At 38.5% G+C, this 11,973-nt stretch overlaps 2 protein-coding genes across 2 annotated transcripts in view; both read right to left on the reverse strand.

The window, feature by feature from the left end:
* Positions 1-4,315: 4,315 nt before the first annotated feature.
* On the reverse strand, positions 4,316-8,056 carry LOC118321752 (carboxypeptidase N subunit 2). The gene is made up of 3 exons (XM_035653229.1): positions 7,313-8,056; positions 5,548-7,133; positions 4,316-5,488 (listed from the first exon to the last, which is right to left on the reverse strand). Exons 2-3 carry the CDS (start codon positions 7,122-7,124, stop codon positions 4,753-4,755), a joined length of 2,313 nt encoding a protein of 770 aa, XP_035509122.1. The 5' UTR covers positions 7,125-7,133; positions 7,313-8,056; the 3' UTR covers positions 4,316-4,752.
* A 652-nt stretch (positions 8,057-8,708) lies between these two features.
* The window catches only part of LOC118322056, an 11,332-nt gene continuing 8,067 nt past the window's right edge, over positions 8,709-11,973 (reverse strand). The window contains exon 3 of the mRNA XM_035653637.1: positions 8,709-11,005. Within this exon, the coding sequence (XP_035509530.1) occupies positions 9,286-11,005 (1,720 nt within the window). The 3' untranslated portion in view covers positions 8,709-9,285. The remainder of the gene's footprint in view (positions 11,006-11,973) is intronic.

Below are 11,973 nucleotides of genomic sequence, written 5' to 3' on the forward strand. Positions count from 1 at the left end.
CCATTGAATTTCAAAGTGGGAAGTCAAAGTGAGCATATGTTTTGTTATGGTAGACCTGTGTTGCAATAGACAGGGTCACTAAAGGAAGATAAATGTGAGTTATTATATCAACTTTTAGTTTCTTAATTTGGCTACTGACACTGTATTATTTTAACACTCAGGATTTCTGCTGCACATCCCTACGTATTTTAAATCATCTGGGCATAGTCCACCAATGATGAGCTTAAAGACTGGTGTGACGGGGGCTATTATAAAATTCAGTAGAAGTTTGACCCCCAAAACAACCATGCAAACTTTCAAGGTGTTTACTATGCTTTGACATCTACTTCATTGTATGTTTCTGAGAATAAAAGAGGGCCAGCTGATTATTATCTAATGTAAGCCCATGTAGCAGAGGCTCAACTGCACTCCTTTAGAAACATTTAGACCTCGATAACCTTCAGAGCAGGGCATACAACTCTATAGTCAGCAAATAGCTCCAGCCAGTCATTATAGTCACATTGCCTCATGGTAAGGTCACCTATACCTTGTTAGATATAACTGATCTTTTGATGTTAGCTGTTGTTGGCCCATTTATTAGTAAATTGTGTGGTTTGCTTTTAAATGTCAGGCTCACTATGATGTAATAATAAGTTGTATTTTGTATAATTTGGAGTAAATCTTAACATGCTCCAAGAATTGTTTTATTAAAAATGAACAAAACAGTACATCTAACAGCTTTGTCCTGTGGGTTTGGTTTGTTGCATGACCCGAGATCATGAATGGTTGTTGTTGAAGTTCCCAGAAGTGAAATAGGACATTTTGATGGATGCACTGGAGAGTCAGATACATAGTTTTGAATGCACAGCTGCCAACACACTAAAACTAGTTCTGTAAGGAGAGATACTTTGGAATGATATTTATGGCGGTGTGAATGAAAAGAGTTACATTTCTACACAATATCATTTGTCAGATATAGTGGTGTCAGAATTGTGAATGTTGGAATTTTGACAATGTGGGAAAATGGAAGTGAAGGAGACGATAACAGACACTGTGAAAAGTGAAAGAAATTATCCTCCTTTTTTTAACTTTTTTACTTTTTAACAAAACTTCATGAGGATGTAATGGTTTTTAAACTCATCTACAAGAACTATTCAGAATATACCAAAACCTCAGAACACTTACTGTACATCAGTGCCTCCTATACTTTTTGGCTTATGACCCTTAAAATAAGCATTGTCTGATGACCCATCATCACAGGTTCTGCCTTAGTGTGAACATGAGCTGTGAGCAGCAAAGAGCAGCATAGTTTCTGCTGTGTAGAAGGACGTTGTACTCATCTTAACCTAATCAGTGCACAGGCAACAGAGGAACAATGAGTGGTATTAAGTACAGTTGAGTCTGATGATAATAATGAGATAAATTCCCATACATTTTAATAGCATGGCCAAATGGAAAAAGAGGATGAAGCTGAGAACTGATCCTTGTGAGATCCCGCATGGTGACAGAACATGTTCTGAACCTGATACATGAGAGACATTAAACTGAAACCAGTTTGGGGTTGACCAGAAAGTCCAGACCTGACACTGAAGTTTAACTAATAAGTCTTTTCCTACATAACTGATGCAAAACTGTTACATTGAAAGCATTTGGAAGATTCACAGCATGAGAATTGAACTGCTTGCATATTGGTTGTTGATAGGATGCATCGACAATACTTAATTTTCCATTAATTTAATGTTTTCAAAGCTACATATAAAAACAAAAAAACACTACATTCAGTTGCTGAAACTGCAAATTACAGTGTGATGCAGGACAGTAGCTACCATGAATGCCCTCCCTATCTTTTTATCTTTATTGTGAATTTGGGAGGTTTAGTAGGACCAGGAACAGGAAGATAAGGTGTGGGTCGTCACATTAGCAACCTGCAGGGAGTTTACAATTAAACACATAAAAATGGTATGTATTTATGAGAGTACATTATTTAAATCTGACTTCTTTTAGGCCAATAAATGAATAAATCAATAAACTTTCAGTATTCAAAATTTTCTTCCTGGCAGTGTAGTGGACTGGATGATTTCAACTGTGTCTTTTCTTGCCCTTTCAGACAGTCCCCAAAACTGCAAATGCTTTATTTGCAATCACAGAGACACAGGGAAATATAGAGTGGACTAAAATAGACCAGTCACTCAAATCTGGATAAATAATAAAGACATCATACTGCTTGCTTCATGTGGAGACGAGAATAGCTTTGTGATGCAACATCACAGGAAAGGACTTAACAAAAGCTAACCGTACATAACACTTCAAAGTGGGATGAAATATTTAGCAACACAACTCTTTGGGCTTCTCTGCATCTTTCAGTTGAGTAGCATGTTGGTGTTCATCAGCCAGACATCTGTTTGCCTGTTGATTTATGGCAGGTTTGATTTTTTGATTGTCAACTTGACCAATCACAAATGCATTTAATGTTGGTTTAAATTCTGTCCTTTCTGATACAGTTGCTTATTTATCATTTCCCTTCTACAGCATCAGAAGGCCTATATCTGATGTAATCGAGTCATATCTCTCTATCTGTGTGTGTGTGTGTTTCTCCATATAGCCCTGAGCTAAATCTGATAAAGCAAAGTTATGTTACCCTCATTCAGTCTCTTCATTCACTATTCTCGCTGTCTGGCACAACTTCATAACATTTTTTTCCTTCACAGATGACTCCTCCAAAGGGATTTATGTAAGTTGCCGTGCCTGGAGTATTCTCAGTTTAGATCCCATCTGATTAAATATAAACACATATTTTATTTCACTTGAAACGAGATTCTCTTGTCTGTGTCTCGTGAATTCAACAGGAACCTACTGTGTAATTCAATACAGCAGTTTGACTGAGGGGAGAAGCACAGCTGAGAACATTTTAAGAAGTGAAACAGTCAAATGAATCTTTTTCTGTAGTCTTGTTTTATCCAATACATAAGTGCCCTCTAGTGGAAGAGATTAATATCTCTACATCTCCACATTGCTGAGTTTCTTTTTTGCAGAGATAAAAAAGTTGATTTACAACAAACAACAATAAATTGTAAAAGGCACAGATGAGAAACATAAACTAAATGTCCAGAAGATTATAGTTTATTGGTTCAGTAGGCATGATATCATAAACTTTGAAACCAAACTAAATGGACCAAGACGTATTGTGTCCTCTGAGAGCAGAGGTTTGTACTCACCTGTACATGTTCTGAACATGACACACAAGTGATAAGAAATATCACTTCAGAAATGTGACGACTGGCAATATTGTTTTTGACATTTTGTCTTATAGTGTTCCCTCTGTTCCTCTGTCATTTCAGTCCATTTTAGGGGCAAAAATGGTCAGACTGTAAGTGTTATTGTCTGTAGGTTTGATGACACTCTCTCAAATGGAAATACAAACATAGTGTATCACTGTACAGATGCTTTGGCCTGAGAGTCTAATAGAAATATATTGAAGAACTAAAATTTTAGAGTTCCTCTGAGAGGGAACCCTACTCGGCCACAATATGACCAACTAACATGATTAAAACCCAAATAATAATAACCCAAAATACTGTGAACTGTATTAGTGTTAGGACTGTGTTATTTTTTTTATTGTTTCGGCTCTGTTCAGTAACTACAAGGTTAAAGTGCTGGCTTTGAGTTTTATAGCAGTCTGAGGTGTAGACAGTGTGGGGAGATAGGGTATATGTAAAAACCCTAAAATTAAAGTTGGCACTTACAAGTATTGTTTATCTGCGTCTGAGCCATTATTTTGCTTTAACATATTTTAAAGGCAAACAGTTTCTACTTAGATACATTTTAGTTTTTCATTCTGTTATTATCTCTCACACACACATACACAAACGCAGACACATGTTCACTCAGAGCAGGTTAATGAATCTGGCCCACTGCTCTGTTCCTGTGTTACTGTCTAATAAAAGGCCTAATTAATGCATTTAACCTTTAGTTATCAGGCAGACTATCCTACCAAACACAAATCCCAGTCCCAAATCCCCACTCAGTGTTTTCCACTCTGCCACTTCACAAATTTATGACCTGAGGGATTAATTTCTTTTGCTGTAAAGATACATTTTGACCTTGTGGAAATAATGCAATAGTTTCTGTTTTTAGCAAGTAACATCATAAGATTGTTACTTTAATAAAAAAAATGGTGTCTATGTTGTACATGTTTGCCAATTCTAGACTGTGTTAGATAAAGTTTCTTCTTGTTTTCGTGAATGAAAGAGAGAATGAAGTCTCTTTGATTTCTGGCTCCCCCTGCTGTAAGAGTGTATCTACAAGTGCTTGATTTCAGTCATAAGACAAACTGATGTCCAGGAAAAAGGATGTTTAATCATTGTACAGTGTGTTATGTTTTTAACACATTATTATGCATTTCAGAAATCCTTTACAGCAAAAGAATTTGCAGATGAGACATTTCTAGTGTATGTACAACTTGCCAAAGCATGTCATCAGTAGCATAATAATAATAGTAATGTATAGCATTACTTAATGAATATTTTATTACAATTTTTATTAAAGTTGCTATTACTGTAGGGTTTGTATTGAGCACTCATTGTGTATTACACTGTGGTGAAACAAATTCTTTTATGTTTTGTGTGAAATTACTCTCCCTGCCAGAGGGGGAGACAAATATTCTGCATTGCTGGTTGAAGGTCAGGGTGCTTTGACAGGTCATGTGGCTGCTAATCTGCTCATTTACCATCACTGACATCAAACAAGTGGTCATTTCTAAAGTGCTGTTGTTATTTAAAGTCCATGAGTCTCTGCCTCAAGTAGTGGCCTGAGGGTGACCTCTCTCCTGTAGGAGAAGTGGGTGAGTTTGACTCTGTAGTACATCCTCTCCCTGTGCTGCAGCAGGCAGTAAAGAGACAGGATAAACTTAGCCAGTGCCAGTGTGCAGGTGATCAACACCACCAGCAGTGAGGTGTAGATCATCATCTGATATTTGCACCGCTGAAGTTTGTTTTTGTAGGAAGATGATCGCTCCTGAGTGGCTGGCTCCTTGGGATGAACGATGAAGATCATTGGAGTGGTTTGTGAAGGAGGTGTCATAGTTGTTGTAGATGGAGTTGTTGTAGTGGGCATAGGCGTACTTCTTGTTGTGGTGGTGGTCGTGGGTAGAGATGTTGTTATAGTGGTGGTAGGTGCAGTTGTTGATATGGTGGTTGTAGGCGCAGTTGTTGCAATAGTGGTTGTAGGTGTAGTTGTTGTTATAGTTGTGGTGGGTACAGTTGTTGTTATAGTGGTTGTGGGTACAGTTGTTTCTATAATGGTCGTGGGTGCAGTTGTTGCTATTGTTGTTGTGGGTACAGTTGTTGTTATAATGGTCGTGGGTGCAGTTGTTGCTATTGTTGTTGTGGGTGCAGTTGTTGTTATAGTTGTTGTGGGTGCCCTTGTTGTTATAGTTGTTGTGGGTACAGTTGTTGCTATGGTTGTTGTGGGTGCAGTTGTTGCTATAGTTGTGGTGGGTGTAGTCGTTGTGAGAGTTGTCGTTGGTACGAGTCCTGTGCTATAGTTGTGTGGGTCGAGTCTTGGCTGATAGTTGTTGGGGGTACAGTTGTTGCTATAGTTGTGGTAGGTGCTGTTGTTGTTATAGTGGTCGTGGGTACAGTTGTAGTTACTGTTGTTGTGGGTGTGGTTGTTGGCAAAGCAGTGGTTGTTGGTATTATTGTGGTGGTGGTTGGCAAAGTGGTTGTTGGTGTTGTGGTAGTAAGTATTGTGGTTGTTGGTTCTGTAGTTGGGAGTGTCGTGGTAGTTGTGGTGGTGAGAGTGGTTGTGGAGGGAAGAGTGGGGCAAATAAATTGATCCTCTGTTAATGATTGGATTTCCTTCCCTTTTAGATCTTCTGGATACTCACAAACCACAGGATTCATAATCTTGACAGAGGTCGCCTTCAACCAGAGGTGAAGATGTATCAGATTGCAGTCACAGTGCCATGGGTTGTCACTGAGGTAAAGTTTTTGGAGTTTTACTAAATGCTGAAAAATATCTTCAGGAAGCGTCTGGAGGTTGTTGTAAGCTAGCTTGAGTGTGGTCAGTGATGGTAGCTTTGCAAACACATTTGCATCCAGCGAATTTATCTTGTTGTTCAGTAGATTCAGCTCTGTAAGCTTCTCAAGGCCTTCAAAGTACTCAGCATGCACGGTGACAAAGTGATTTTTAGACAGATCTAGCTTCTTGAGTTTCTTCAGAGGGCTGACTATTCCTTCAGGAAGAGTGTTGAGATTGTTTTGACTGAGACTTAACTCAGTCAATTTAGGCATTGCTCCAAAAAGCACTGGTGGTAGAGTGCTTAGTTTATTCTTCTGTAGCGTCAGTGAACTAAGCTGAGGGAAGCCAACAAAAAATTCTTGAGGTAAACTAGTCAGAAGATTACTATCCAAATAAAGCTTCTTTAGTTTGTCTTTATGTGGTAATAGATTTGGTGGTAATTCTGCTATTTTGTTTCCATGCAAGCCAATTTCCTTCAAATTTGGCAAATTCTGAAAAATATCTTCAGGAATTGTGGTTAGCTGATTCTCGTAAAGTCGTAATATCTCCAGTTTGTTTAGCTTTGAGAACCAGTCGGTATATACAGCAGAGAGATTGTTTTTACCTAAATGGAGGAGTACAAGGTTTTCAACACCATCAAAGGACCCGCCTTCAATCAATTCAATCTCGTTCCCATTTAACTGGAGCTCTCTTACTTTTTCAAGGCCATCAAATAAGCCTTTCTCTAGACTGCGGAGCTTGTTTAGCTTTAGTCTAAGCCTCTCCAAGTTGCTGAGGTCTTTAAATACTCCCACTGGGATTGACGTTAGTGGACTGTTGGAGATCTCAATATCCTTGAGGTCTACCAAACCTTTAAAAGCTCCCGGCTCAATAGATGTCGTATCAGTGTTCAAGAATTCCACCTTTTCAAGCTGGGGGTTTTCTAGAAAGGCTGCTTTAGGGATTGTTTTAATTTGGCTATCCAGAAAAAAAACCTCTGTCACGCCTGGTCTCAGGGTTTGTGGGATTTCTGTGGCAGACCGGAAAACAATCTGGCAGTCTGTCTCCTTTTCACATTGCTTGCTTTGAGTCGATGAAGATTCAAACAGTAAACACAGAAAAAGAAAGATGATTTCTCCTCTTGACATGTTTATTCACTAAAAAAGAAAAAAAGGCAACAATGTATAATTTATAAAATTGAGTAGATTTAATTTTAACCCTATGTTGTTGTTTTTTGCAATAATGATCCGTGATCAAAAGTATCAGTGACATCATACAAAGTTATCATTAAATCTATGTGCTGTTACTGTCAAATTTAAAAAACAAATTTGCCTACCTTCTTATTTCTTGTCCCAGTATGAAAAAGGTTGTTGCAGCAATGAGGAGACACAAACAAGCTGAGTCTCATTAGTTATCTTATGTATCAATGTTGGCCAGCAGGCTTTGTGTGTTGCATCGCATGTGGGGAGTGGTATAACACACTTCTGCAGCTTGAGATAAGAGGAAGGACGGACGTTTTTTTTTTAATTCCAGCCACTTACTCCATTGCTCGTGAGATTACCAAACTGATATATTTTTCTTATTTCTTATGATCACTGACATTTTAACAGAATTCACAAACTCTTTGTTTTCAATATTCGGAATACTCTAAATTAATATAATTTTTAAAACAATGTCTGTTATCAATACATACAAATAAACTGAATTTAAATTTTAAATTTTATGGATGATCACCACTGACTCTAAGACTGCAGTACCTAACATCCAATGTGTTAGGTATGTTATGTTCTCCACCTTGGACAGTAATGAAAGCAACAGATGTTATTTTAAAAGCTTGAAAATGTATGCACATACTCTAAATGTTAACATGCTCTATGGTATGTAAACATTTTGTTATTTTGAAAATATACATGTTCCTACAACTAGAAAAGCAGACACCAACTCCATTTGACCTCTATCTCCAGTTTGTTGATTATGTTTTCTTTCTTACTAGAACTTTGTTATTGTTAGGGGACAATTAGACATACATTACAACATACATGATTCATTTGTTTTGTCTGGTATCTGTAATTGCAGGCAAAGTACAAGGGTGGGATTTTTGGATTTTTGCCAAAGGTTTCAAACATATTCTGTCTTCCTTCCATTAGATGGCAGTATTTTATACTGTATATAACCAATTTAATCAAGAGATGTAGTAGACATAGGTTAGATAAAGCTGAAGTTCCTACCAGTGGTAAATATACATCATCACTCCATTAATCTGTGTTTATAACAAAGAATAAAGTTTTGCCTCACAAAAATATAGATTGCTGTGAATGCAACCCAAACATTTGTGGTACAGTATCATGCTGTTCCTCCTTCACCATGACCACTTTTAAATTTACTCAGTGGTTTTGTTCTTCTGTAAACTGAATTGGCAAAATCAACATAATCAGAAACATACTGGTGATTAAACATTCTGTCTACTCCCTATTGGCTATTTAGTGATCACAGGAGGAACATCAAAGGCCATAACATGATGTATAAATATCAAAATATCAATACTTTTAGATGTGTTGATGTATTTTTTTTTCATGTACACGTGTAATGATACCGTCTATTTTTATTTAGGTTATATTCTCCTGTACATATGATAGCCAAGATAACTTGCTATCACATTCAAGTAGATGGAGGTTTGCATCTAATACCACTTTGTTCTGTAAGTGAGTCATACAATGAAAGATTGCTCCCACTAAAAGTAGTGCCTTTATTGAATGAGTAGTAGCATTTTGAGTTGTAAATGTGGAAACCATAGGATGAACTGTGTTACAGTGGAGTCACAATGCTGTGTTTTCATGCCATCTCCTAAATGTATTGATGTTAGCACAAAAAGCCATTGTCAAACTGCAATTATTGAACTGAAAAATGGAAAATAATTTGCAGAAAATACTGAATGCACTCTTAACTTTACTAGAAAACTGTGAAACACTATTTCAGTGTATCTGAGGTTACATTCACAAAAATGTCCCGGTTCTCCACAAAATGGCAAGGTGGGTGTTTTTACAGTTAATACATATGATGTCTGTTTTTACAGTACATAGGAAATGAATACTGTCTAAATTTTATCATTGAATTTGAAAGCTAATGATTTCAAAAGTTTACTTGTTCTAGCCGGTACATCTGAATGGAGCTGGAGTGGTTATTTCTGTTGCCTTTGAGGCTCTAAAATCAACTCTAGGCTCCACATTTTCCAAATAAACCACAGTATTTAGTGAGCAGTTTCACTTGGCTTTAAAGTTCTTGGGTTGCTGGGATGTTGGGTAGTCGAGTCTACAGCACAGAGTTCTTGTTTCTGCTGCGTATGTTTCCCCTGCCTCTCTTGTTTCTCCTCCAGCACACACAGCCAATGATGACAGTGCTGATGATGGCAGTGGACACTACTGCGATGATGATGAGGATGATTGAAGTGTTATTGGAAACCGTTTCCTTCTCCCCTTGTCCACCACTGGTGACCTCCTCATGCTTTGTGGTGGGGGTGGTCTTGACAGCAGGTGAGGGAGTGCTACGTCTGGTTGGAGGGGTATGGGGTTTTCTCCTCTTCTCTGTTGAGGTCAACACAGGCTCCTCAGTGGAGCTGAGAGGCATCAAGTTCTCATCTGTCAGCAGAGCAATTGCTTCACCATTCAGACTGAAAGGTGTTTCACAGACCACAAGTGTTTGGTTGGCCTTGGTTGGATGCTTTGTCAGCCAGTCCCTAAGTGGCAGAATATCCTTGTCACACTTCCAGGGGTTCTGCTGCAGGAGTACTTCAGTAGCTACAGTGAGGTCATCAAGACTCTTCTGTGGCAGGTTGGGAAGGGAGTTATTTCGCAGGTCAATCTGTCCAAGGTGGCTCACGCCCTGGAGAAAACCTGAAGGGAGGGAGCTGATGAAATTGTTCTCCAAGGAAATGTTGACCAGATTGGGCAGACCTTGGAAAGTCCCAGCTTGCAGGGTTGTGAGCCTATTCGTGTGAAGTGATACCTCTCCAAGTTGCTCCAGTCCTGTAAAGGCCCTGGTGGATACAAAGCTAATTTGGTTGCGACTGAGCACCAGGAGACGCAACTGAGTCAGGTTCTTGAATGTGTCATCTTCCACACGGTTTAGCTTGTTGTCATATAGCCACAACTCCTGCAGGGCAAGAGGCCCAAACACCCCTGGTGCCAGAGTTTCCAGCTGGTTTTCATACAGGGAGATCTGTGAAAGTAAGGGTAGGTTTAAGAAGATCCCCTGTGGAAGAGATGTGAGCCTGTTGTGTGAGAGGAATAGCTTCTGGAGTTTCAAAGTCTTGGAGAACAGATCATGGGGGAGATGAGTGATTAGATTGTCATGTAGGGAAAGTTCCTCCAGGTTTCCAAGGTCATCCAAACTGCCAGGAGGGAGTTGGTGTAGTGAGTTTTTGTTAAGCCGTAAGGTTTTCAGCTGAGAAAGACCCTTGAATGTTTCTTTAGATAGTTGACTGATATTGTTTCCAGAGAGATAAAGGACCTGCAGCTCAGCAAGAGGGTGAAATGTTTCCACAGGTACAGAAGTAAAAAGGTTCTTACTGAGGTCAAGGAGTTTCAGATCTCTCAGCACAGAAAACCAGTTAGGACGGAGGACCAGGAGTTTGTTGCTCTTCAGATTTAGAGACTTAAGGGCCGGAAGATTTTGGAACAAGGACTCAGGGAGATCTTGTAGTTCGGTGCCAGTGAACCCTAAGGCACCCATGTTTGGAGTGGAATCAAATGTGCCAAGGAGCACTTCCCTCAGAACAGTGTCTTTAATCAAAAATATGTTAAGGGTATTAGAGAAATCAGTCAAGTCCTCTGGTTTTAGAGAGTAGAAACTGCAATTGGAGAAGTAGATGCTTGTGGTTGATGGGGTCACAGTTGTGGGGAAGTCTGAGAGGCCACTGCAGAGCATTGATAGTCCTTGACATTTGCATCCATCCGGACACGCCCAAATGACAGCATTAAGGGAACAGAGAAGTAGAAGCACATGAAGGGTCAGGGAAAGATCCATTGTTTCCCTAGAACAGAAGAAATGGCTATGTTACAGTCATGGTTGGTTATGGATCTTGTATCATGTTTACATTGATAGTTAAGGGCTTTGTGAACATAATGTACAATATAGCCATTTTTGTCCTTGAAGGTCCAATGTATATTATTCATAGGTATGTTTTTATTAGTGTATAAAGACCTAAAAATAAGAATCTTTGTGGGGTTTTTTTACCTTAGACCCTGGCTTTAAGGTAGTTGAGTCAAGTTCAAGAACTCAAAGACTCTGGCTGCACAATTTGAATAGAAAGTAAGTGTTGCAAATGGTGCTGTCCAAAATACCACCAAGATGGCGGAAACACAAAATGATGGAGATAAAACACTGAAATATACCACAAAACATAAATGTTTGTGTTTCTAAACTCCTATTTAATTAGAAATTATTGTTGGCTTCATATTACAATAAGGTTTACTCTTGCAAATGGGGAAAATAAACTGCTCCACTGTAAATATTATAAAATTCTAAACCTTTTATTAAATTATTAAAGCATTAATATTAAGGGGTACATTTTTGCATTTGTTGTGTTTTTACTTGCACTACTCTCTGAGATTTAATGTACAATTGTTGTTAGCTTCCAGAGACTGTTGTCTGTTTTTTATTCTCTCGCTGAGAGAACAACCACCAATGGGATTCTCTGCACTTCAAATAACCACCATAATAAGGCAGTTTTACTGAAGGCTACTCTAATTAGTAACAGTCCCCATGTGTTGCAGCCTCAGCATTCTTGTTTTAACCAAAAAGGATACATTTGCATAAATTGATTCAGTGTTGTACTTTGTTGCCTGTCAGCATTGTAACCAGCATTGGCTGGTGAATCACTATGCTTATGCTGTATTTTGGCATTAAAACCATTTATTCAAGATTTGTCTTCAACAGCAATTTCGGACCTCACATGTTGAATTCAATTACATTTTGTTTGTATAGTGCCAAATCATAACA

The sequence above is a fragment of the Morone saxatilis genome, unplaced genomic scaffold (genome assembly GCF_004916995.1).
Source record: "Morone saxatilis isolate NCDOM2014 unplaced genomic scaffold, NCSU_SB_2.0 Contig12, whole genome shotgun sequence".
Lineage (NCBI taxonomy): Eukaryota > Metazoa > Chordata > Actinopteri > Moronidae > Morone > Morone saxatilis.